We start from the raw sequence: 21,506 nt of genomic DNA, 5'->3' as shown, positions 1-21,506 counted from the left end.
TTAAACTAGTCATTCTTGCAGACAGAAGTCAGGTTATGTTTCTGTGAAAATGGGCCCTGGCCTTTTCCAAACTCATCAGAGGATGTAATTCAACGCTGCTCTGTAACAGCAGTGGGGGCAGAGCAGTCCTGCTACGTGGAGCTCCTGTTAGGGAGATGCTGTGTTGGTCCTGATGTCTATGGGGTTGAAGAACATGGGAAGTCATAGAACATGAGGGTGAGTGAGCAGCCTCTTGGAGAAGGAACAGAATGGCTGATTAATCCAAGAATCTTACCCTCTGCATTGGGTTCCTAGGAGCCCAGGACACAGGAAGCTGCTTATTTTCCAGAGCACCTTGAAGCCTCTGGGCTCAGTGGCTGGGGAAGGGAGAGGCTGTGTTTGCTAGACAGGCAGCAACAAGAAATGAGAAGCCCTTCTGCACTTGTTTCCTGGGGAAGAGTGGAGGCGAGGTGCAGAATGCACATGAAGTGCTTGGCCTCCACCTACAGTGCTGGACTCAACCAACCACCATTCCATCTCTTTGTTAAAAACAGCTAGTATGTGTCAGAGGAAGTGAGAGTCAGAGGCTCTCTGTGCCTTCTGACAGTGCTATGGTTTGGATTTTAAATGTCCCCAAAAGGCTCATATGCTGAAGGCTTGGTTGCTAGCCTTCGGTGTTACTGAAGGTGGCAGAACCTTTAGTAGGTGGGGCCTAGTGGAAGGAAGTGAGGTCACTGGAGATGTGCCCTTGAGGGGGCCCTGGCAATCCTGGCCCCTTCGTATCTATTCTGCTCCCTGGCTACCGTGAGATGACATGCTTCATCCCCCATGTGCTTCTGTCACAAGGTACTATGCTAACAGATGTCTGAAGTGACAGGGCCAAGCTACCATGGACTGAAATCTCTGAAACTGTGAGCCAAAATAACCATTTTCTCCCTCATAAGTTGATTTTCTCAGGTATTTTGTCAGAGTGATAGAAAACTAACAGTTCGCTTTTTCTTCAAGCAGACTGTTTCAGACAAGTCTAGTTGGCCAGTTTACTTGGGCCCCCAAAGAACCAGACCTACCCAGGCTATCACGGCACCTAGGAGGGGAAAAAGTACAAAGGGGATTGGGGACGTGGGGACAGTTCTCTACAACATACTACATGTTTCAAAACAATCAAATGATCTTTGGCAAAAGGGCAAGGGCTTCAGGATTCCATATTTACCCTATCTGAGGAAGGGCAGGTACAAGAAGCTGCCATCCTCTGTTTTCTATTTTTGAGAAGCACACAAGAGAAAACAAGAACCACCAAAGAGTTCGTCTTTAGGTCAACACTTAATCATCAATCTTAGCAAATGCTCACAAATCATCAAAGGCACCAACCTCATACTCCACCATGGCTTTCTTCATACTTTCCACATCAAAGATCATCCTAATGAGTTCCTGCACTGGTTTGGGGAGCTTAGACTTGGTGCCAGGGTTTACTGTCAGCTTCTTTACCGCTTCTTCATCCTTAAAGTAGAAAGAAAATCAATAAGAGAACCAAACTGACAGCGCAGGCAAGGTGGTATTGCTGTTGGGGGACATGGCAATTAGGACACAGGATGGAGTGGCATAAGCAAAAAACAGCTAAGAGCTACTTTTTTCTGGGCGACAGGTCAGGAGTACATGTGGCTTTGCACATGGGCACATAATTCCTATGCACTCTCATGTACTCCTGGCTGCTCCAGATCCTTATTCCAGCCACCATGGAAGAATCTGCATGGGCTGATTCTTCTTAGGCTTGCTAGCACCCTGTATGGTAATTTCAAGTGTCCTCTAAGGCCCAACATGGAAGTGCTGAGCAGTTGTGAAGGTGAACCTTGGACCAAGATGGGACACAGGACTTATGGACAAACTCCTCTCCCAAGAGCTATTGCAAGAACAAGTTTATACAGACTTCTCTGAAGTCCCAATAGATCTAGCACCCAGTATCATTTCCTGCCAGCCAGCTTGTCAGTGTAAAAGCACATGCTAGCATTCGCCTTCCCTCTCCCTCTACTTTGGTTTTCCACCCCTCAGCCTTGCTCTCTGGAATCATACTGCCTCAACACACTACACATGACTTTATCCCTGCCTCCTGAAGGTTAGGTCAATATCACACTAACTACCTAACCATTAACAGTGTTTGGCATTTGTTTGGAGTGAAGGTAACTGGTCTTGGGCTTTGAACCTGTAACCTGCCTGGCTTAACCAAGTGCTGTCAATGTTCAAGGCTGCTATTGTTACTCTCATAGTGGAGGTTGTCTCCATGCTATAATACTGAGTCTTAAATGTGAACTCACTGAAAAGGCAAACTACCAATGTGTTAAAAAGCCTTATCAAGGGGCTGGGATATAGCTTAGTTGGTAGAGTGTTTGCCTCACATGAGCAAGGCCATGAGTTCAATCCCCAGCACCAAAAAAAAAAAAAAAAAAAGCCTTATCAAGTGCACATTCCTTCTGACCTATGAACTCCACTTCTAATGAATTACAGAAGCACACAAATATTTATGTGTATTGGTAGTAAATATAGCAAATGCCTAGATGTAATCTAAATAGGAGTAAGGGAACTATTTTGATCAATTCTGACTTTTGGCCCACTCACAGGATGAAATTTTATGTGGTCTAGCAACTAATGTTCTAGATCAATGCAGTTTAATTTAATATGGTAGCTACTCAGAAATATAGTTATATACAGTTACAAAGGTTTTGAATTGTGGTCTCTCCAAACTAAGTCCTGTGAGTGTAAAATAAACAACTAATTTCAGACTTAATATAGAAAAATTTTTCTCATTAATAATTGGATTAATGGTTTTCAATCATTATGTTAAAAAGGAGAATATTTTGCATATACTGGGTTAAGTTAATTACTAAGATTAATTTTACTGTTTTCCTTTTGCTTTTTTAATGGTGACTACTAAAAACTTTGAGGGCATGAGGAAATGCTCCCCGAACCTTAAGGCAGAAGGCGGATGGTTGCAACATAACATGTAAGGGAAGAATCAAATTTTAAAGACATTAGACTGATATATATACACCATGACTTTAACTGTGGCTAATTCTGGGTAGTTTCTATTTTTTGTATCTTTGTATTTATTTCTCAAAAATTTCTAAAACAAGTATTTAATTCAGTAGGGGGCACTACTAAATCAGACCAAGCCTCTGTGCCTCCAATTTAAGGTCTCCTCCTAATACTATATAATAAAAAGGTAAATCCTACTTTAGTGTGAGAGCTCATGACATCCCCTATGAAGAAAAAAATTACCCTTGACATCCAAAGTCTCAAAGATTTTGAATTAAAATCTGTACCCATCTACAAATCTCCTTCCTTTTATAAAATGAATGTGTATTTCCCACATTAAGAGTAATAGATTCTTTTTGGGGAGTGGAGTGAGGGGTGGGGTACTGGGATTAAATTCACTGAACTACATCACCAGTTTTCTTATTTTGAGACAAGGTCTAAGTTGCTGAGGCTAGCCTTGAACTTGTAATCCTCTTGCCTCAGCCTCCTGAGTTGCTGGAACTATAGTTGTGAATACAGTCTTATTTTAAAAAGGTTAACACTTTGTTCTCCATATCCCTTGAAGGAACACAAAAGTATCAACCAAAAGAAAACTAAATGCTGTCAAATAACATACATAGGAATATTCTCAAACTATATAATACAGCTATTAGGAATAATTTGGGATTATTCCTAGTAATCCCAAATTCTTGGCAGAGCATGTCAAGCTATTATATTTCTATCACATGATCTACAATGAATCTTGGGTTCAGATAAAAAGCCTTCTATATATTCATAGATATTGCTCCAGAGTTTTCTTTTGTTATCTTTGGTAGTAGAATGTTAGGATTTTTGTTTGTTTGTTTGGATTTAGTTCTCTGAACACTGGGTAATATTCACTAACAACACTATCTGATGCATAATGTGGTTTTTATTTATTTATTTATTTATTTATTTATTTATTTTGAGAATTTTAATATTTATTTTTTTAGTTATTGGCGGACACAACATCTTTGTTTTTTATGTGGTGCTGAGGATCGAACCAGGGCCGCACATATGCCAGGCGAGCGTGCTACCGCTTGAGCCATATCCCCAGCCCCATAATGTGGTTTTTAAAGAATAAGATATCCCATCTTTTTATTAGGAATAGATAGTGTAGGAACATTAAATGATTGATTACCTGGCCATAGTCAATCTCCAAAGGGTAGAACTTTTTGGGATACTTTGTGAAGTTTTTGGAGTGCCAGGCATTCCCCGTTTTTTCTTCATATAATTTCATAAAATGTTCAATGGCATCCTCCTTGGATGGCATCTGCTCCAATTTGTTACTACCAATCACTGTGCCCACACGGCCCCAGGACCTGAATATCCAGTACCTATGAATGGGGAAAAAGGGGGATGAGCTTCCATCTAGGGAGGGAGAACTTTTATTTATTTTTTGGGTGCTGGGGACAGAACCCAGGGACTTGTGAAGCAAATGCTCTACCAGTTCTACCAGTGAGTTACATCTCCAGCACCAAGTGAGAACTCTAAACAATGAAAAATGATCATGATCATTTTAGTAATTTAAAGTAACATTAAAGAGTAAATTCAGGGATGTAACTCAATGATAGAGAACTTGCATAACATGTACCAAGCCCTGGATCTAATTCTCTATACCACAATTAATAAAGAAGTTCAGGGCTCTCCAAACTTTGTATGCTTCAAGAACTTAAAAACACGAGTACAGGGGCTGGGGTTGTGGCTCAGAGTAGAATGCTTTTCCTGCATGTGTGAGGCACTGGGTTAGATCATCAGCACCACATAAAAACAAATAAAGGTATTATTTCCATCTACAACTAAAAAAATAAATACTGGAAAAAAAAAAAAAAAAAACCCACAAAACACCCAGGTACAATGAGAAAATCTTAAATCTTGATTCTGTTTGAAAAGCCATTTTGGAGAATATGTGAAGCCATACCCAGGGACAGCTAGGCCCAAGGATAGTTACACAATTGGTAGCAGTGGCTCCCTTCTCTTTATAGAACGATCTTAAAATACTTTGGTTCTTTGTGATTAGGTCTTAGGCCCTGGTCTGGGAGCAACCTTGGTTTCACAAGGTGGACAGGACAAGCCTACCCCTGGATAGTGGCCCCAGGCTTACCTGCTCTCCTTGTCATCCTCAAGAAGCTGCAGCTTGTAATAGGAGTTGGTCCCTTTCACTATGTCCACCAGGCCAAGGGTGGCACTGAATACCTTCCCGCCTTTCTCCAGGACATGTGCAGAGTGTTCCAGACCTGTCCCAGAGGTAAAGCTCCTGCAGTTCTCACCCAAGGCCCGTGATCTTAGGCAGACGGGTCTTAGGAGCCTAGATAACCCCCACTTAGATGGATGCACCACACCATCCTCAGTAGGGAGGTTCCCTACAGACCTGCGTGTTCCTTATTTACTTACCTGAGTCAGGATCAACAGCTGCTCCCCCTTTAAGAGTTAATTTCATTCTCTTTTCAGACTTGTTGATACCTTGGTAGCAGACACAGAAAACCAAAATTAAACCAGAAAGGGGAAGATAGAAGGCAAATGAGTATTTTCATATGCATGATTTGCCAGCATCTTTGCATCGCCTCCCAGACCAGCCAAGGGGGCTGCTGAAAACTGAGTTGAAAACATTGCTTTAGGCAGCATTCAGCTGACCACTTCAGGGACACAGATGGAGAGGCCCTACACAGGCAGACCAGCCACCACAGATAGTCTCTGAACCATGGCAGGATGGGGTCACCGATCTCTCTGGCCCTTGGACCCAAGAAGGGGCAATTAGGGGCTCTCACCTTCCTCCTTTGTAGAGCCCTTGCTCTTCTTGGTGAGTGCAGTGCCTGACTTTCCCTTTGGGGCCACTACTTCAACAGGCTCGGCTTTCACCTCCGTGCCCCATGGGGACAAGATATGTGCTGAGAACAGCTCCTGAAGGCTTTTGGTCGAGCCGGAGACATCCTGAAGGAACTCTTCAGACACAACGCGAATATTGGCTTCTTTCACTTCCTCCATCTTCTTATTCATCTTTTCTACCTCCTCTGTTCAAAATTGGAGGGAAAAAAGCCCTAAGCAGTAAGCTTTAAACTAAAACCAAGTCTCCAATGACTACAGTTCTACCTCCCCACCCTCGTCTCCTGCAGCTCTCCTTGCCTTTCAATTCTAAGGCTCACAGAGTTGGCTGCATCCCAACAACAGTCTTACTGGCCAATCTGCTCTAAGGTGTGATAACTCAAGGGCAGCCCTCTCCAAACTACTCTATAGGGTGAGATGTCAGGAGATGCCACAGACAAGGTCAAGCACATAGGCCCAATTTCCCCATAAAGGATTGGGCCGGGGTATAGCTCAGTGACTGCGTGCTTGCTTAGCATGCATGAGGGCCTGGGTTCAATCCCCAGTATCACTAACAACAACTAAAGAAACCTGTTTATCTCTGCATTTTCCAAACCTACTTGAGTTGTGAACTTCTGTTTTCCTGCAATCCCACCAATGTGTTGCAAAACAGTGCAACATAGTAGAGAATAGTTTATAGCTGGCTGGCAAAAAAGACACATGCAAATGTATGCTACTGCACTACAAAGTGCAAATACTGGTTTCCCTTTGTAAAAAAACATGAGTGATGATGATGAGTTTTTGAGTGATGTTTGTCACAAATTTCCTCACTGAACCTTCATCACATTTGCAAGATAGAAGCATTGTTCTGCCTTACAAATTAATCTTTAAACTCACTTTTAGTACTGATGCATAGAGAGGCCTTGTTGGTCGTCCCTGTCAACTTGCCCCCGAGTTTCTCGATTGTGGCCTTCACTTCATCCTTGTTCCGGGAGAGTTTCCCAAGTGTCAGGATCTTCATGTTGGACAAGGGCTTATCTGGGATAGCAAGAACAGAATCATCACTTTGGATACTCTGGCACTGCTCCCAGGAAGAGGGGAGGAGGAGCAGAAAAACAAGCAGCGAGTATCCAGGGAAGCCAGGCTGCAGGATCCCTGGCAAGCATCCCTCTTTTATCAGCTTTTTGTGGGGGTGAGGGGTGGGGAAGCCCATGAAAAACTGAAGTAAAGGACCACAGGGAAAGCAGACTGCCAACTGAGAACCCATATGCACCCCTCAATATGGACAGGAAGGGCAGGGGACAAGCCATGAAATGCTGTGATCTGGGTAGTTAGGTGGAAGACCTTTGGTCTGCTCTGAGGGCAGAAGATGAATGTACTTGGGGATGAGGGACCAGGAGGTCAGAGTGGAGTAGGCAGAGGGTAAGTCACGTGAGTTCCTAATATCTTCTTTGATTCCTCTCAACCCACCTCCTATTTAAAACAAACTGCAATTCTTATTTAAAAATTAGACATGTCTGTGACAACTGCTCAAGGTTTTGGTCAGCACAATCAAACTAAGCAAAATCATTCTAAGCAAAAAAAAAAGGTAGGCTGGTGCTGGAGTGTCCAGGGTAGATGGGCTGGATAGGGGCTGCCTTCTGTTTGCTGCAGATGGAAACAAAGTGTTGGTATCACAGTGCCTGGACCAGAAGATGTAGGGAGAGGTCCTTCCTGCTCTCACTCAGAAGGCAGATATTAGAGACACTGACAGAACTTCACTGAAAACTGGCCACCGTCTCCACAGAGAACAAAATTATGAGGGGAAAGCAAAGGAGGGGACCCTGAAAAGAGGGACCAGAACATTCCTCCCACATGTGCACCTGAACCCAGGCCGCAAGCAGCAGGGTGGTGCACGATAGTGATCAATATTCTGGGGTGGAAACTCATCCTCCACCCACAACACTGTGGCCTTCACTATTAGAGCGAATCCCTGAATAAATAACCAGAGGGTCTCTTGTCCCTTTCATCTGTCTGTCTTGGCTTGAAGCAAGTCTAATACTGATCAAGAACTTTCTCTAACTCTGTATATAATAGGTATCAAGTAGACACTGGGTCCAGAGTGCTGGTGGGTACAGGGTGGGAATCAAGGCCTGGAAGGAGGCTCCCCAGTGCAGGAAGGACACACCAAACACCACTGCAGGGAGTACAGGCCAGGAACCCCTTTCTAAGTAAGTCATTTGCTTTTGAGGACTTTATATTGTTAATGTCCCCTTTCCCTGCCCCAGGAGAGGTCCCAGGTAAGGGAGGGGGCCCAAGGGCTTCCCCACATTATCAGCAGAGACCCCCCCCCCCGAAAATCCTAACCCTTGTCCCTGCAGCATGGAGGCAAATTCATCTCCCTGAGTAGCTACGGTAGGCTTGGCCCACAGTTGCTCCCAGAGCTGTACCTGCTGGAGCAGAGGAGTTCACAGCAGCAGGTGTTGAGGCTGAAGAGGGTGGGGGTGCCACTGCCACTGGAGCACTGGTCTCTGGGGGAAATAGCCGGTCCTGCTTTTTAACCTTCAATTTTTTGAGGTAAGAGATTTCTCGGAATTCCTAAAGAATACAAATTTTAGTTTTTTTAAGAAACCAGCTTTCTTTTGAAATAATCACCTAATACCAAAGGAGATTTGGCCTATGAAATCTTTTTCCTTCTTACACTAAAGTACATAAAATAGAAAAATGTGCAACTGCCAGACTGAAAGACACCTTATTGCTGCTATGATACTTATTTCTAGTACTTCTATGTCCATGAGTCAGCTGGCATCAATCTGACTTTATGATAAAAATCTTTTGACAATAAGGCCAGGGAAATTGCCACAGGGACCTACACTTGCAACCTCTCCAACCCTATTCTTGAATTCCTCCTTTGATCACTAGGCCTTTCTGGAATGAAATGCCCATCCCAAGATTGAAAGTCCCATAAGACTGCAAACACCAGGAAATGAAGGCAAGTCCCTTCCTTTCTTAGAAAGCAAACAAACAGATACAGAGTGCCCTACAACCTTTATTGTGAATGCTTCTGTCAGCATGGTTCAGTCTTCATCTCAGGTGATTTACAATGGGTCTTGCTCTAGGTAGGCAAATGCCAAACACAGGAAGCTCTGGGGAAAGACTACTGACCTCACAAATCCACATAGGCAGCAAATGCTGCAAGAAGGAAAAACGTCTCACATATGCACATACCTTTTTAAAAAAAATAGTACATACCTTCTAAAAATGTACATAGATGCTTTGTAATTGGTATGTATAATACAAAGAACTTCATTATGCTTATTGCCATCTTAATATTTTCTCACTGAGGATAGTAAAAGCAACACAAAAATAGGAATCTAAGATTTAAAATTAGAAAAACTGGGAATGTTGAGGAATCACTATTAAGATTTTAAGGATGAGGAAAATGCCAGGGTCAGAAGCGCTTTAGAGTGACCACTCAGGTAAAAAGAAGAGACTGGGAGGGAGAGAATTACTGCAGTGAACAGACAGGCAAGAAACGAGTGAGACAATGGCCAGGAGAAACATGGAAGTAAAGGGCTGGGGATGTGGCTCAGTGGTAGAGTGCTTGCCAGCATGCACAAGGCCCTGGGTTTTAACCCCAGCATCACAAAAACAAAACAAAACAAACAAATAAAACAAAAACCCCCACAAAATCCAAGATAAACAAAACAAAACAAACAAACAAAAAACCAACCCAAAATGGAAGTTCAGTTCTAGGTGTGGAACAGTTAGTGTTTAACAGCTTACTATATGCCACTGTTTCAAATGTTCCACACACAGAGGCAGGGAACAGGTGACCTGAGTCTGAGCAAACAGGTGAGATCCTGTCAGATCCCCACCAGTAGGGTTCCAAAGAAGGCTTTCCAACTGAGGCTTTCTATTCCTGAATATCTGAGAATTCAATAGAGTTCCATTTAAATGAAGAAAATGCTTGATTTGAGGAGCCATGTGAACACAAGACCCAATTCTTTAGCACTAAGGCAAGGATATGCTCTTGAGAAAAACTCTCCAATCTTAAAGGCAGGAATTACTGTTTACTCATCCTATATCCCTCGTACCTGGCCTACAGTAGGCACATGAGAATAAAAGTAAAAATATTTCATGGTCTTTGCAAGCAAGGTTTTACACTAGCCAGACAAACCTCAAACTTCACATTTACAGGTGCTTTGGTTCCATAGCTACGTGGTTTGCTAACGTATAGAACTAATAATAAAATTTTATTCTGTATTCTGATGAGGATGGCCCAGCTATAAAGAAGTCTAATGACATAGGAACTATGTCATTAGTGGACAAGGGTGGACAAGGCCAGAAGGCAGAGATAAAGACGCTCCCAACCCCTTACCTTTGGGGTTACCCATTCCTTTCGATTTGGTGTCTGTGTCTTGACCACACATTTGGTCCAGGCAGTGACATCCCCAGTACAGTAATAAGCATCGCTCTTGAAGACCAGCTGGCCAGAGCATTCCTCACAGGGAAGGAGGGCTCCAAACGCTATGCCATCAGCGACTCGGTCCAAGATCTGAAGCCATTGAAGAAATGTCAGAGAGGAAAGGAAGCACTCCAATAAAGGACAGTTACTAATGTGCAACGGAAGACCTTATGCAGACCTCACTCACTGCAGAGGCCTGTCACAGGGGCAGCTGCTTAACAATAAGATGCGGGTTCTCAAACTTTCAGAGACCTTATCTCCAAGTCAAGGGATCCTGCAGCCTCTCCTCCCCTTAGGGACTTAGAAAGCAGGACAGAGTCCAGAGCATCCACTGCTACTACACAGGTTGCTGTGCCAAGCTCAGCTCCAGAGCATAACAGCAGGGAAGAGGAAGTGGGAAAAACCAGTGGCACATGGGCATGCCACTGAGTTCCCATGTTTCCTCAAATCTACGCCTTCTGCAGGCTTGGCAATCCTGGGGAGTTTGGGCAGAGGCAGCAGAAAGTGCAAAGCACGTGGCATGAACACACACAAGGTAAATATATGTCTCATGTTAGTCCTCACCAAAATTCTAAGAATGACAAATGGTAATGTTTAGTTTGGTCTAAGAAAGTCCACACCATTCGTCCCACGGAAATGCTGACCTTGATGGCAATGATGACCGTGCAACACAACTACAGAAGTTTTACTCCTCTCAGTTAATACCAGCAGGTGTTCAAATGGAGGGCCTCCCATGCTCCATGAGACAGTCACTCCAAATCGACAGGGTTGACCTCACCTGCACATCCCACTTAACACAAAGGCAGCTCACCGCGGACTCCCCAGAAGGCACTTGCTGCTTGTTGAAGATGAGCAGTTCTTTCAGGTCATTTGTTGAACACACTTTCTTTAGCTCATCCTTGATGTTCCAGATCAGGTCATTCTGGGCCTATGGACAAGACCCAGCAGGTCAGAGACTAGCTCTTTTCAAAAAGAGGAAGCCAAATGAAAGAGTCTGCACCCAGCCTTCAGCCTCCAAATCTACACTTATGAATCAACTGTGTTGCCTCTCCAAGGTGGGTTAGCAAACTTCTACTCCCAGTCACCCTCATGTGGATATTAAATTAAAACTTAAGTGTGGTCTCTTGAAGAATACTCTACAAGGTGGGGAGGAAAGACTACTTGGGGTATGGGGAAGGCTGAAACCAAGTCCCCAGAGGCCCTGCAACCAATCCCTAATAAACCAATACCAGGAGATACAGAGAAGAGCCTGGGAAGTTCTAGGTTGGACTCAGGGTCCACATTTACCCTAGCCAACATCCAGCAATTAAAGGAGATAAAATATGGCTATTCTTCCAGTGATTTCCAAGCACTAGTTCTCTTAATATTACACTGTATTCAGAATCATGCAAGAATATATTTAAGCTCTTTTGGAAATGGAATTTTAGTCTTAATTTTATTCAGTTTATTGTAGAAGTGGGGACTGAATCCAGGGCACTCTTCCATGGAACTACTTTCCAGTTGTTCTTTATTTTTTTGAGACAGACAACCAAGCTGGCCTTAAAATTATAATCTTCCTGCCTAACCCTCCTGAGTTGCTTAGATTACAAGTGTGCCACTAGGCCTGGCTAAATCTTGACTTTGATGTTTATGTCCTTTGTGAGACACTTGCACATATCATTTCATTTATTCTCACAACCACCTTGCTGAGGCAAGTATCAGCTGTTTTAGAGTCAAGGCCAGGATGAGCTTCCTCTTTCCTAGGAGGGTGGGTGTTATGCACCATCTCAGTCACAGATCCCATCTGTAAAATGGAGATGACAATGCCAGCCCTACCATACCCCATGGTGTTGCTATCAGCACCAAGTGAGCATCTGAACTCCTCTGGTGAAGCTGCAGTCATACACTCAGCTTGCTTCCCAGTTCCATGTTTAAAGGCTCTTAATAACACTCTCACCCTCCCTATAGCAGGGGACATGCTGAGGCAAAGAAACAAGGAGATAAGGAGGTGCAAGGAAAAAGTGTAGTGGGCATAGGATTAAATGAAAGTATCTGAACTATTTTCTTCACAAGCAAGGAAGGGGAGCCAGCAGAAACAGAGGTGCCAGGGTGGGAAGGCTAAGGGAGCAATTTATTCTTCTTTCTTTACATCTCTGGCAACAATAGAGAGAGAATAACACCAAACTAAATGAAGGGAAAATTCAGAATGGCACACAATAGATTCTTTTTTGCTGAGTGTGGTGGTGCATGCCTATAATCCTAGCAGTTGGGAAGTTGACTCAGGAGGATCACAAGTTCAAAGCCAGCCTCAGCAATAAAAAGGCAGTTAGCAACTCAGTGAGACCCTGTCTCTAACAGGGCTAGGGATGTGGCCCAGTGGTTGAATGTCTTGAGTTTAATTCCCAGCACCATAAATAAATAAATAAATAAATAAATAAATTTTTACCCTAAGACGATAAAAAATTTGTGATTCTTTAAAAAAATATTTTACTTTTTAGTTATAGTTGGGCACAATACCTTTATTTTACTTGTGATGCTGAGGATCGAACTCAGGGCCTCGCACGTGCTAGGAGAGTGCTCTACTGCTGAGCCACAACCCCAGTCCCAAATTTGTGATTCTTAATAAGCAATTGAAACCAGATCAGAAATTGCTTCCAATGCTTTAAAATTTATTTATTTTGAGACAGGGTCTTGCTAAGTTGTTGAGGGCCTCACTAAATTGCTAAGGCTGGTTTTGAACTTGTGATCCTACTGCCTCAACCCTCCCAGTTGCTAGGATTACAGGTGTGCACCACCATACTCAGCTCTAATTTTTCTCACCAGCAAAATCTGAACACTCACAAAAGAGACCCAGGCAGATGGCTCACACAAACCATGTTCCCAGGAAGAGATCAACTGTTTTAATTTCCCAGTCACCCAGTATCTCTCCTCTTTCATCACATGCCTTCCACTTCTTTGCTTATTGAGACCTTCATTTAAAAAATAAAGTTGAAATAAATAAATAAATAAATAAATAAAATAAAAAATAAAGTTGGGTATGGTGGCACAAACAACTGTAATCTAAGGGGCTAGGGAGGATGAGACAGGAGGATCACAAGTTCAAAACCAGCCGCAGCAAAAGCGAGGTGCTAACAACTCAGTGAGAGTTGGGCTGGGGATGTGGGGATGTGGCTCAGTGGTTGAGTATCCCTGAGTTCAATTCCTGGTACCAAAATTAAAAAAAATAAAATAAAGTAGAAAAACTTTCTCTCTTCAAATCTTCAAAACACTTGTCCATGCTGTGAACCTCTAGTATCCTTGAATTTAATACTTGGTTTCTTATGTTTGCAAGTATCCCCAAAGGTGTAGAATGTATAGCAAGGCCCAATTAGGATGAAGCATGATTCTCCCTCCCTAGCTGAGTCTGGTTAGTGAGGATTGAGTGCTTTGTCTGTCTGAGCCTGGATACAGGTTTGGAACCTATGGCCAAATTGTGGGTTCTCCTCCAAATGAAAATCTTATATTTGAGAGGAGGAAATCTAACTGGGAAGAAAGCCAGGGTATCAACAAAGGTTATCAATCTGAGAATTCTTAAAGATCCTATCCTAGTAAGTGGGACATATTTCCTTGAATTTTCTTCCCAGAACGATGAAAGGAGACAAAGCTTGGAACTCACTTTGAGGGCCTTTTCAAGCTTACTGTCCTTGTCTTTGTCTTTTTTAGACTTCTTCTTGGCCACTTCATCTACTCCATCCACCTCATCACCTTTTCTCTTTCTGAAGGAGACATGGGATATAAAAGAACCAGTCATTGAAACAGACACCCAATGATGTGTAATGACACAATTCAATATCATTTTAACTCCTGATATTGGGCCCTACACATGCTTGTCACTTACCTGCAATGTGTCCCACTCAGGGCTCTTAGGAACTTCTGGTCAAACACTCAGGCAGTATTTGCAACCAAGAAGGCAGGAGACTATCCATTTCACAATATACTCTGCCACCCAAGGAGGTGAGCTGAAATTTGTTCTGGGGCCTTAGAACAACTGGTTACAGGTTTCAGAGCTCAGGCCCCATTTGATTTCAAAACTCTAGGTACAAAATCACTAGGAAAGTTCTGGTGGGGACTCCACTGGAAATAAACCACAGCTGAAAGGCAAGGATTGCAGACAAACACGGGTGCCATCACTGAGTTTCTGGAGCTAAAACACAAGGCTGCTCCCAAGGCCAGGAGACCATTACCAGAGATGGGACTGTACTCAGAACCTAAACAAGAAGTGACAGGTGAAAGCCCTTCTAACCAGTCTGTCTTGGCCAACAGAGAACTAAATTCAAACTTTTATATTTTCCTCATCCACAAAATAGGGAGAGAATGCCTTACATGATTGTGATGATAACCAGATAAAATAGCCCAATTACAGGGGACTTCAGTGCCTGACAAACCAAATATGTAGCATTTTGGTATCATACATAAATGTGGCCGGTGAATCCCTACATCCATACCACACATGCAACACCCTAAGGACTTCATTTATGGGCCTGGTTTGCTGGTTTTCTTTCACATTCCAGAGTCATACGTGCCAGTGTAATGAGCTTGTGTGTTATTAACTGAAATAATGCATGAGACTGCTTGATGACCATGGCCCAGCTGTCATCCCAAGAGACGCACCTGCACTGCCACATTGCCCTTGGTGTGCTCATTAACAAGCCACTCTCTCTGGGACTGATGGGCCAGCAAAGGGTCAATAGGAAGGAGAGGGGATGCCTATGGACTCAAGGTTCTCAACTCCAAGATGGGGAGCTCATTACCCACTGCCAGTCACTGTTGACAAATGTGCATGATTCCCTCAGTACCGTTCCCTGAGACCCAGTTACACAGGAACACACATGCCTATAGGATGCTAAGGAGACAATGAAGGTAGGTAGTGAGGGGATCAGAGGAACCATGGCGTTGACCTAGGCAAGGGGAATACTCAACAGTACAGAGTGGTGGTCTTTATGTGTCGCTCCCACAACCCTGTAGTCACCATGCTTTAGTCTATATCTCCCTAGATTTCTGACAGTCATCCAAGGAAAACAAGACACAGTACAGAATTTGTAAGGTCTTTAGGCCTCCCTTAATACCCCCACCTAGCAACCAAGCTCCACCCACCCTTCACTCTTAATTCCTGGGAGCTGCTTCTTCAAAGCTTCCTTATCCTCCGCTGAAAGGAGGCTGAAACCCTTGAGCTGGCTGGCGCTGTACTCAGGCCGGAAGCCCAGTTCCTCCCTGTTCTTGACAAAGCAGTTTGGATGGTACCAGCGGTCAATCATGCCCAGCTGTGGCTTCTCTGGGTCTAGCATCTTCTTGGACAGGCGCATCTGGCCCTGTGGGAAAAGCAGAATGTGGTATAGGGAGTGTCAAAGTAGTGCAGTGAACATGCAGAAGGCCAGCCTGTGTTCCAACTGGCAAAAGGCTTTGGGGTCAAGGCCTGGCCAGCAACTCAAAGACCACTGTGAAGTTTTAGCTCTTATGTCACCAAGGATTATGTTACCCATAAGGATCTGCATCCCATTTTGAATGGGGACAGTAAGGGACTGAGAACATTTCCCTGAGGATGCTGACCTAAGGCAGGCATAAGAATACCTGATGTGTTGTGCTGGGCACAACTTGGATCTCATACAACATCTGGCTGGCCCCCCCAGTGCAGCTCCCTGTCCCAAGAGGAACATTTTTTTTAAAAAAAAATATCTTTTTTTAGTTGTTGATGGACTTTATTGTCTTTATTTTTACATGGTGCTAAGGATTGAACCCAGTGCCTCACGCATGCTAGGTGAGCACGCTAACACCAAGCCACAATCCCAGCCTCAAGAGGAACTTTTTTGCTTGTTTCACCCTCCCATGTACTTTCTGGTCTCTACACATGGAAGCCTCCACCAAGAAACAGTAATAAACCCAGAGACAAGAGCCCATCTTGCCAACCTGCCCTTGTTGGGCATGGCATTCCTGGGAGTTTCATGCCTGTGAGGCACAGATCTAGAGAAACCATAGGGGCTGCTAAAAATACACAGAACTCCATTGCAGGCCAAGCAAAACTCAACAGCACATAGCATCTGGCATTTCTTGAGATGAAGAGAACCTTAATTTTTGCCTCCAATTTTTGGCAGTTGAAGGACTTGAAAAGATCCAGCATGTCCATATTTTTGTCAATTTCCTATATGATGTAGTTGGGCTCAAGTATTCCCCAAAGGCACATGTGTTGAAGGCTTGGTGACACTATTGGAAAGTGACTCCTCATAGACGTTAGGTCATGGGGGCATGCCCTAGAGAGGATAAGGAAGACCTTTCCTATCTCTGTCTTTGCTTCATGACAACCATGAGGTAAATAGACACTTCTTGTGTATGTTCCCACCATGATGTACTGTGTGCCACAGGCCCCATCAGTTCTGGACTGAAACCTCTGAAATGGTAAGACAAAATAAAACTTTTCCTACTTTTCAGCTGGTTTATCTTAAGTATTTTATCATAGCAACAGGAAGTTATCTAAGACAGTGTAGGATACCTCGAGGGGGCAGAAACTTTCAATGAATAAGTATGTGTAACATCAGAGAAGGGAAAGAAGATTGGAGGGTGCAGGCCTTCCCTTCCACCCCACCCACAGCCAGCCATCTATTCTGTTGGACTGTTAGTCTTTAGTGACTCGAATTGGCAGGGAAGTTTGGTTAATGAAGTTTCTCTGATTAAACAAAAGAAAGGTGAAGGCTCATAAGAGGGAAACTATTTCTTAAACTTAAATCTGCCACAAAGCAAGACCCATCCCATTCCAGGGGGAACCTCCTATGTTAATGCTTTCCAAAACCTCCCAGGTGCCCCAAGAGATGAGGCACTATGTACATGAAGACTGGACTGTGAGTAAGCAGGGCCCAACATGCCTGGAAGAAAAGTCACTGCCATCTCCAGTCTCTACTAGGATCCTCACTATATTTTTAGTCACTACTTGTTCAGTAGCACCTAAAGCCTGCTGCTTCTTTTTTTCTTAAGTTATCCAATGCAAGCATTCCATAAAGTACAGACATTTGCATCACCAAGTGCTCACCTTTTCTATTTTTTCCATACACCCCTTGCACGTGCTTCTGTTGGACTTGGCATACTCTGCTGCAAAGTCACCCAGTGTCTTCTCTGCCTTGCTGCCAACTCCATCCTGGCCTTTACCTGAACAATGAACACACAGCAATGCTCGTGTCAACAGTTTCATAGTACAGCTCCCCAAACCTCCCCCATCACCTCCCCAGCACCTTTCCCCAGGACACCTTTGTGTTTTGAGGAACTACAATTTATCTATTTCATCTCTGTTTACTATGGCTGCTTAATACAGCTTCTTTTCTGATAATAATGTGACTTTTCTCAGACAAGCTCTCAGGAACAGCATCATATTGGCTGGTGGTGAGCTACAGAGCTTTCCACCATTCTCCCTTTACTCTGGAGTTCCAACACAGGCTTTGGTAATAAGTATTTACCTTAAAATCCTGGAGCAATATTCTTACTCAGCCTTCTAATTTTCATTATACTTTATTTATCAAGGTTAAAGAAAATATCTTGATTCAGATCAAACATAAAGATACATAAAAATTAAATACATGGTAAAGGTATTATTTTATTTTTTAAAAATATTTATTTTTTAGTTGTAGTTGGGCACAATACCTTTATTTAATTTATTTTTATGTGGTGCTGAGTATCGAACCCAGGGCCTCGCACGTGCTAAACGAGCACTCTACCACTGAGCCACAACCCCAGCCCTAAAGGTATCATTTTAAATTGTTGGGGAAAGGTTAAATCATTCAATGAGTGATTTGACGGTACTGGCCAACCATCTGGGACAAAAACGAGATTCTTTGCTTATATAAAAATAAATTCTGGGGCTGTGGATGTGGCTCAAGCGGTAGCGCGCTCGCCCGGCGTGCGTGCGGCCCGGGTTCGATCCTCAGCACCACATACAAACAAAGATGTTGTGTCCGCCAAGAACTAAAAAATAAATATTAAAAAATTCTCTCTCTCTCTCTCTCTCTCTCTCTCTCTCTCTCTCTCTCCCAAAAAAATAAAAAATAAATAAAATAAAAAATAAATTCTAAGGCTGAATGTCTCTCTGAAGATCAGGAATTAGACAAGACTGTCCTCTTAGTACTACCATTTAACACTGCAGTGGAGATCCTAGTATAGTTAGAGCAAAAAAAAGAAAGGAAAGGTGTTAAGTTTAGAAAAAATAAGCAGAGCCATCTGTCTGTAAATGACATGACTGCATTTGCGGGATATCCATAGGAATATACAAAAAAACTACCAGGACTATTAACTAAATTTAGCAAATTTAAAGGACACAAGCTCAATCTACAAATATATAACATTTCTATATAATAGATATAAACACTGAAAAAAATGAGAGCACACAGCTACTTAAATAGCACTAAGACACACATACTCAAAGAAATAAATTTTAACAAAAGTAACACAGATCTCTGCACTGAAAATTGTCTTTATTGAAATTAAACAAAATCTAAATAAAATGAGAAATGTATCATTTTCATGGATTGCAAAGATCAACTTGTTAAGATGTCAACTATCTGAAATTTGGTTCACAGATTTAATATGATGTCAATCAAGTTTCTAGCAGGCTTTTTCTGAGGAAATTAATAAACTTAAGTGTACAAAAAGACCTAGAAATGCCAAAACAATATTGAAAAAGAACAAAGTTGGAGGAATTACATGAGTTACTAAAAAGTTACAGTACTTAAAACACTGTGGTACTACTAGACGAATCAACAGAACCAAATAGAATCCAGACACAGACCCAACAATTCAATGAGAGAACCAAGCTTTTTCAACAAATGGCATTAGAATAGCCTATCCACATAGGGAAAAACCCAAACGACCTCTTCTTCATACATTTAACATAGATTACAAATCCAAATGTGAAAGTTAAACTCACAAAACTTTTTAGAAGAAAACAAAAAAGTGTATCTTTGATCTAAGAATAAGCAAAGATTTCTTATATGAGACAACAAACACTTCATGAAAATCAAAAACTCCTATTCCAAAAATATCAATAATTAAAATAAAAAGCCAAGCTACTGAGAGGGAGAGGGTATTCACAATATGTGCATCTAGAATATACCAAGAACTCTTAAAGAGAAGGACAACTTAAAACCACGATGATATAGGTCATGTAACCCTTATCTGAAATACTAGGGACCAGAACTGTTTTGGACTTAAAAAAATTTTTTTAAATATTTGCATATACACAATGAGATATCTCCGGGATACGACTGAAGTCTAAGCATAATATTGATGTTCTATGTATACTACGTATACATTACACACAAAGCCTAAAGGTAATTTTACATGATGTCTACGATACCAGCATTTTGATGTTGACCTGTCATATGAATGTCCCATTTGTGGTGTTGTGTTGGTGCTCAAAGTTTTGAATTTTGGAACGTTTCCTATTTTTTTGGATTATGGACGATCAACCTTCATCAATGTTAGTATAAGACAGCTCATTGGCTGGGGATGTGGCTCAAGCGTAGCGCGCTCGCCTGGCATGCGTGCAGCCCGGGTTTGATCCTCAGCACCACATACAAACAAAGATGTTGTGTCCACCGAAAACTAAAAAAAAAATAAATATTAAAAAAACCATACCAAAAAAAGACAGCTCATTGGGATGGCCAATATTTAAAAAAAGGGACCATACCAAGTGTCGGTAACAATGTGGAGGGACTGAAATTCTCATTTATCACTGGCACTTTGTGTGGCAGTTTCTCAAATGAGCAGCACATATCCATCACATGATTACCCATTCCATTCCTAGATATTTACCCAAAAGAAATGAAAGCACAAGTATACACACAGACTTGTATACACATGCAGCTGTATTGGTAATAGTCTTCATGGCAACAACCTAAAAGTCACCAACAGAAAACTAGATAAATTGTGACACAGAAGACTACAATAAAAAAGGACTAACTAATGACACGTGAAATAACCTAGATGAGTATCTTGCTGGCTAAATGAAAGAAACACAAGAAAGCACACAAATGCTTTTCCCCCTTAAACTCTAAGCCAAGCAAAATCAATCTATGAGGGCTGGGCACGGTAGTGCATGCCTGTAATTCCAGCACCTCAGGGAGACAGAAGCAGGAGGATCACAAGTTCAAAGCCAGCCTCAGCAATTTAGTGAGGCTCTAAGCAACTTGGTGAGACCCTGTCTCAAAATAAAAGGGCTAGAGATGTGCTCAGTGGTTGAATGCCCCTGGATTTAATCCCTGGTACAAACCAAACTAAACAAAAGGAAAAAAAAAAACCAAAAACCCATACACACACCAAAATTAATCTATGGGGTTAGAAATCAAACAGTGGGGGCTGGGGATACAGCTCAGTTGGTAGAGGGCTTGCCTTGCACGAACAGGGCCCTAGCTTCAACGTCCAGCACCCCCGCCCCTAACACACACAAGAAATCAAATGGTTTCCTGGGGAGGGGAAGGATGACCAGAAAAGGGCACAGAGGGAACTTTATGATGCAACAGAAATGTTCTACATTTTTTTTTCCAATTTATCAAACAAGAAACCCTCCACCTTTTACTTTAAAATTTAAAGAATTTTTAATTAGCTGGACGCAGTGGTACACGCCTGTAATCCCAGCAGCTCAAGAGGCTGAGAAAGGAGGATTGTGAGTTCAAAGCCAGCCTCAGCAAAAGCAAGGCGCTAAGCAACTCAGTGAGACCTTGTCACTAAATAAAGTACAAAACAGGGCTGGGGCTGGGGCTGGGGCTGAGTGGTAGAGTACTTGTCAAGCATGGGTGAGGTACTGGGTTTGATCCTCAGAACCACATTAAAAAATAAAGTTATAAAAAATTAAAAAAAAAAAAACCCAAACATGATGTAATGAGGTACCATTAGGTAATATTTGAAACATGTATACACTGCGTAATGATAAAATACCATTACCATGAAAAAAGAATGAAACCCTGACATTTGCAACAACGTGGATGGAAAAATAATGAAAACTAAAATGATGTTCTTCAAACGTTGTTTCTTAGTGTTAACAGAAATATTCTACAATTTGATAGGATATGCATTAGATGGGTGTTCATTTGTCAAAACTGAGCTGAAAAAAACTGAAATACATACTTGCGATATGTACATATAACTATGTGTAAATTATTTTAAAAATTCCAAATACGATTAATACCAAAGACAAATACTATAAATGAGAAGACATGAACATTAGTGAAATTTTAATGTG

The 21,506-nt window shown here is 42.3% G+C and overlaps 1 protein-coding gene across 1 annotated transcript in view; it reads right to left on the bottom strand.

Annotated features, from left to right (window-relative positions):
• Parp1 (poly(ADP-ribose) polymerase 1) overlaps window positions 1–21,506 on the bottom strand; it is a 43,703-nt gene that overhangs the window by 10,966 nt on the left and 11,231 nt on the right. Inside the window, exons 3-14 of the mRNA XM_076872852.1 lie at window positions 17,310–17,425; window positions 15,386–15,600; window positions 13,908–14,007; window positions 11,085–11,201; window positions 10,187–10,363; window positions 8,256–8,403; window positions 6,724–6,864; window positions 5,793–6,035; window positions 5,419–5,487; window positions 5,129–5,261; window positions 4,166–4,361; window positions 1,348–1,476 (exon numbers count right to left, since the gene is read on the bottom strand). Of these exons, the coding sequence (XP_076728967.1) occupies window positions 1,348–1,476; window positions 4,166–4,361; window positions 5,129–5,261; window positions 5,419–5,487; window positions 5,793–6,035; window positions 6,724–6,864; window positions 8,256–8,403; window positions 10,187–10,363; window positions 11,085–11,201; window positions 13,908–14,007; window positions 15,386–15,600; window positions 17,310–17,425 (1,784 nt within the window). The remainder of the gene's footprint in view (window positions 1–1,347; window positions 1,477–4,165; window positions 4,362–5,128; window positions 5,262–5,418; window positions 5,488–5,792; window positions 6,036–6,723; window positions 6,865–8,255; window positions 8,404–10,186; window positions 10,364–11,084; window positions 11,202–13,907; window positions 14,008–15,385; window positions 15,601–17,309; window positions 17,426–21,506) is intronic.

The sequence above is a fragment of the Callospermophilus lateralis genome, chromosome 13, assembly GCF_048772815.1.
Source record: "Callospermophilus lateralis isolate mCalLat2 chromosome 13, mCalLat2.hap1, whole genome shotgun sequence".
Taxonomy (NCBI): Eukaryota; Metazoa; Chordata; class Mammalia; order Rodentia; family Sciuridae; genus Callospermophilus; species Callospermophilus lateralis.
Note: the sequence above shows the minus strand (reverse complement) of the source record. Positions and strands in the feature narration are given on the sequence as shown.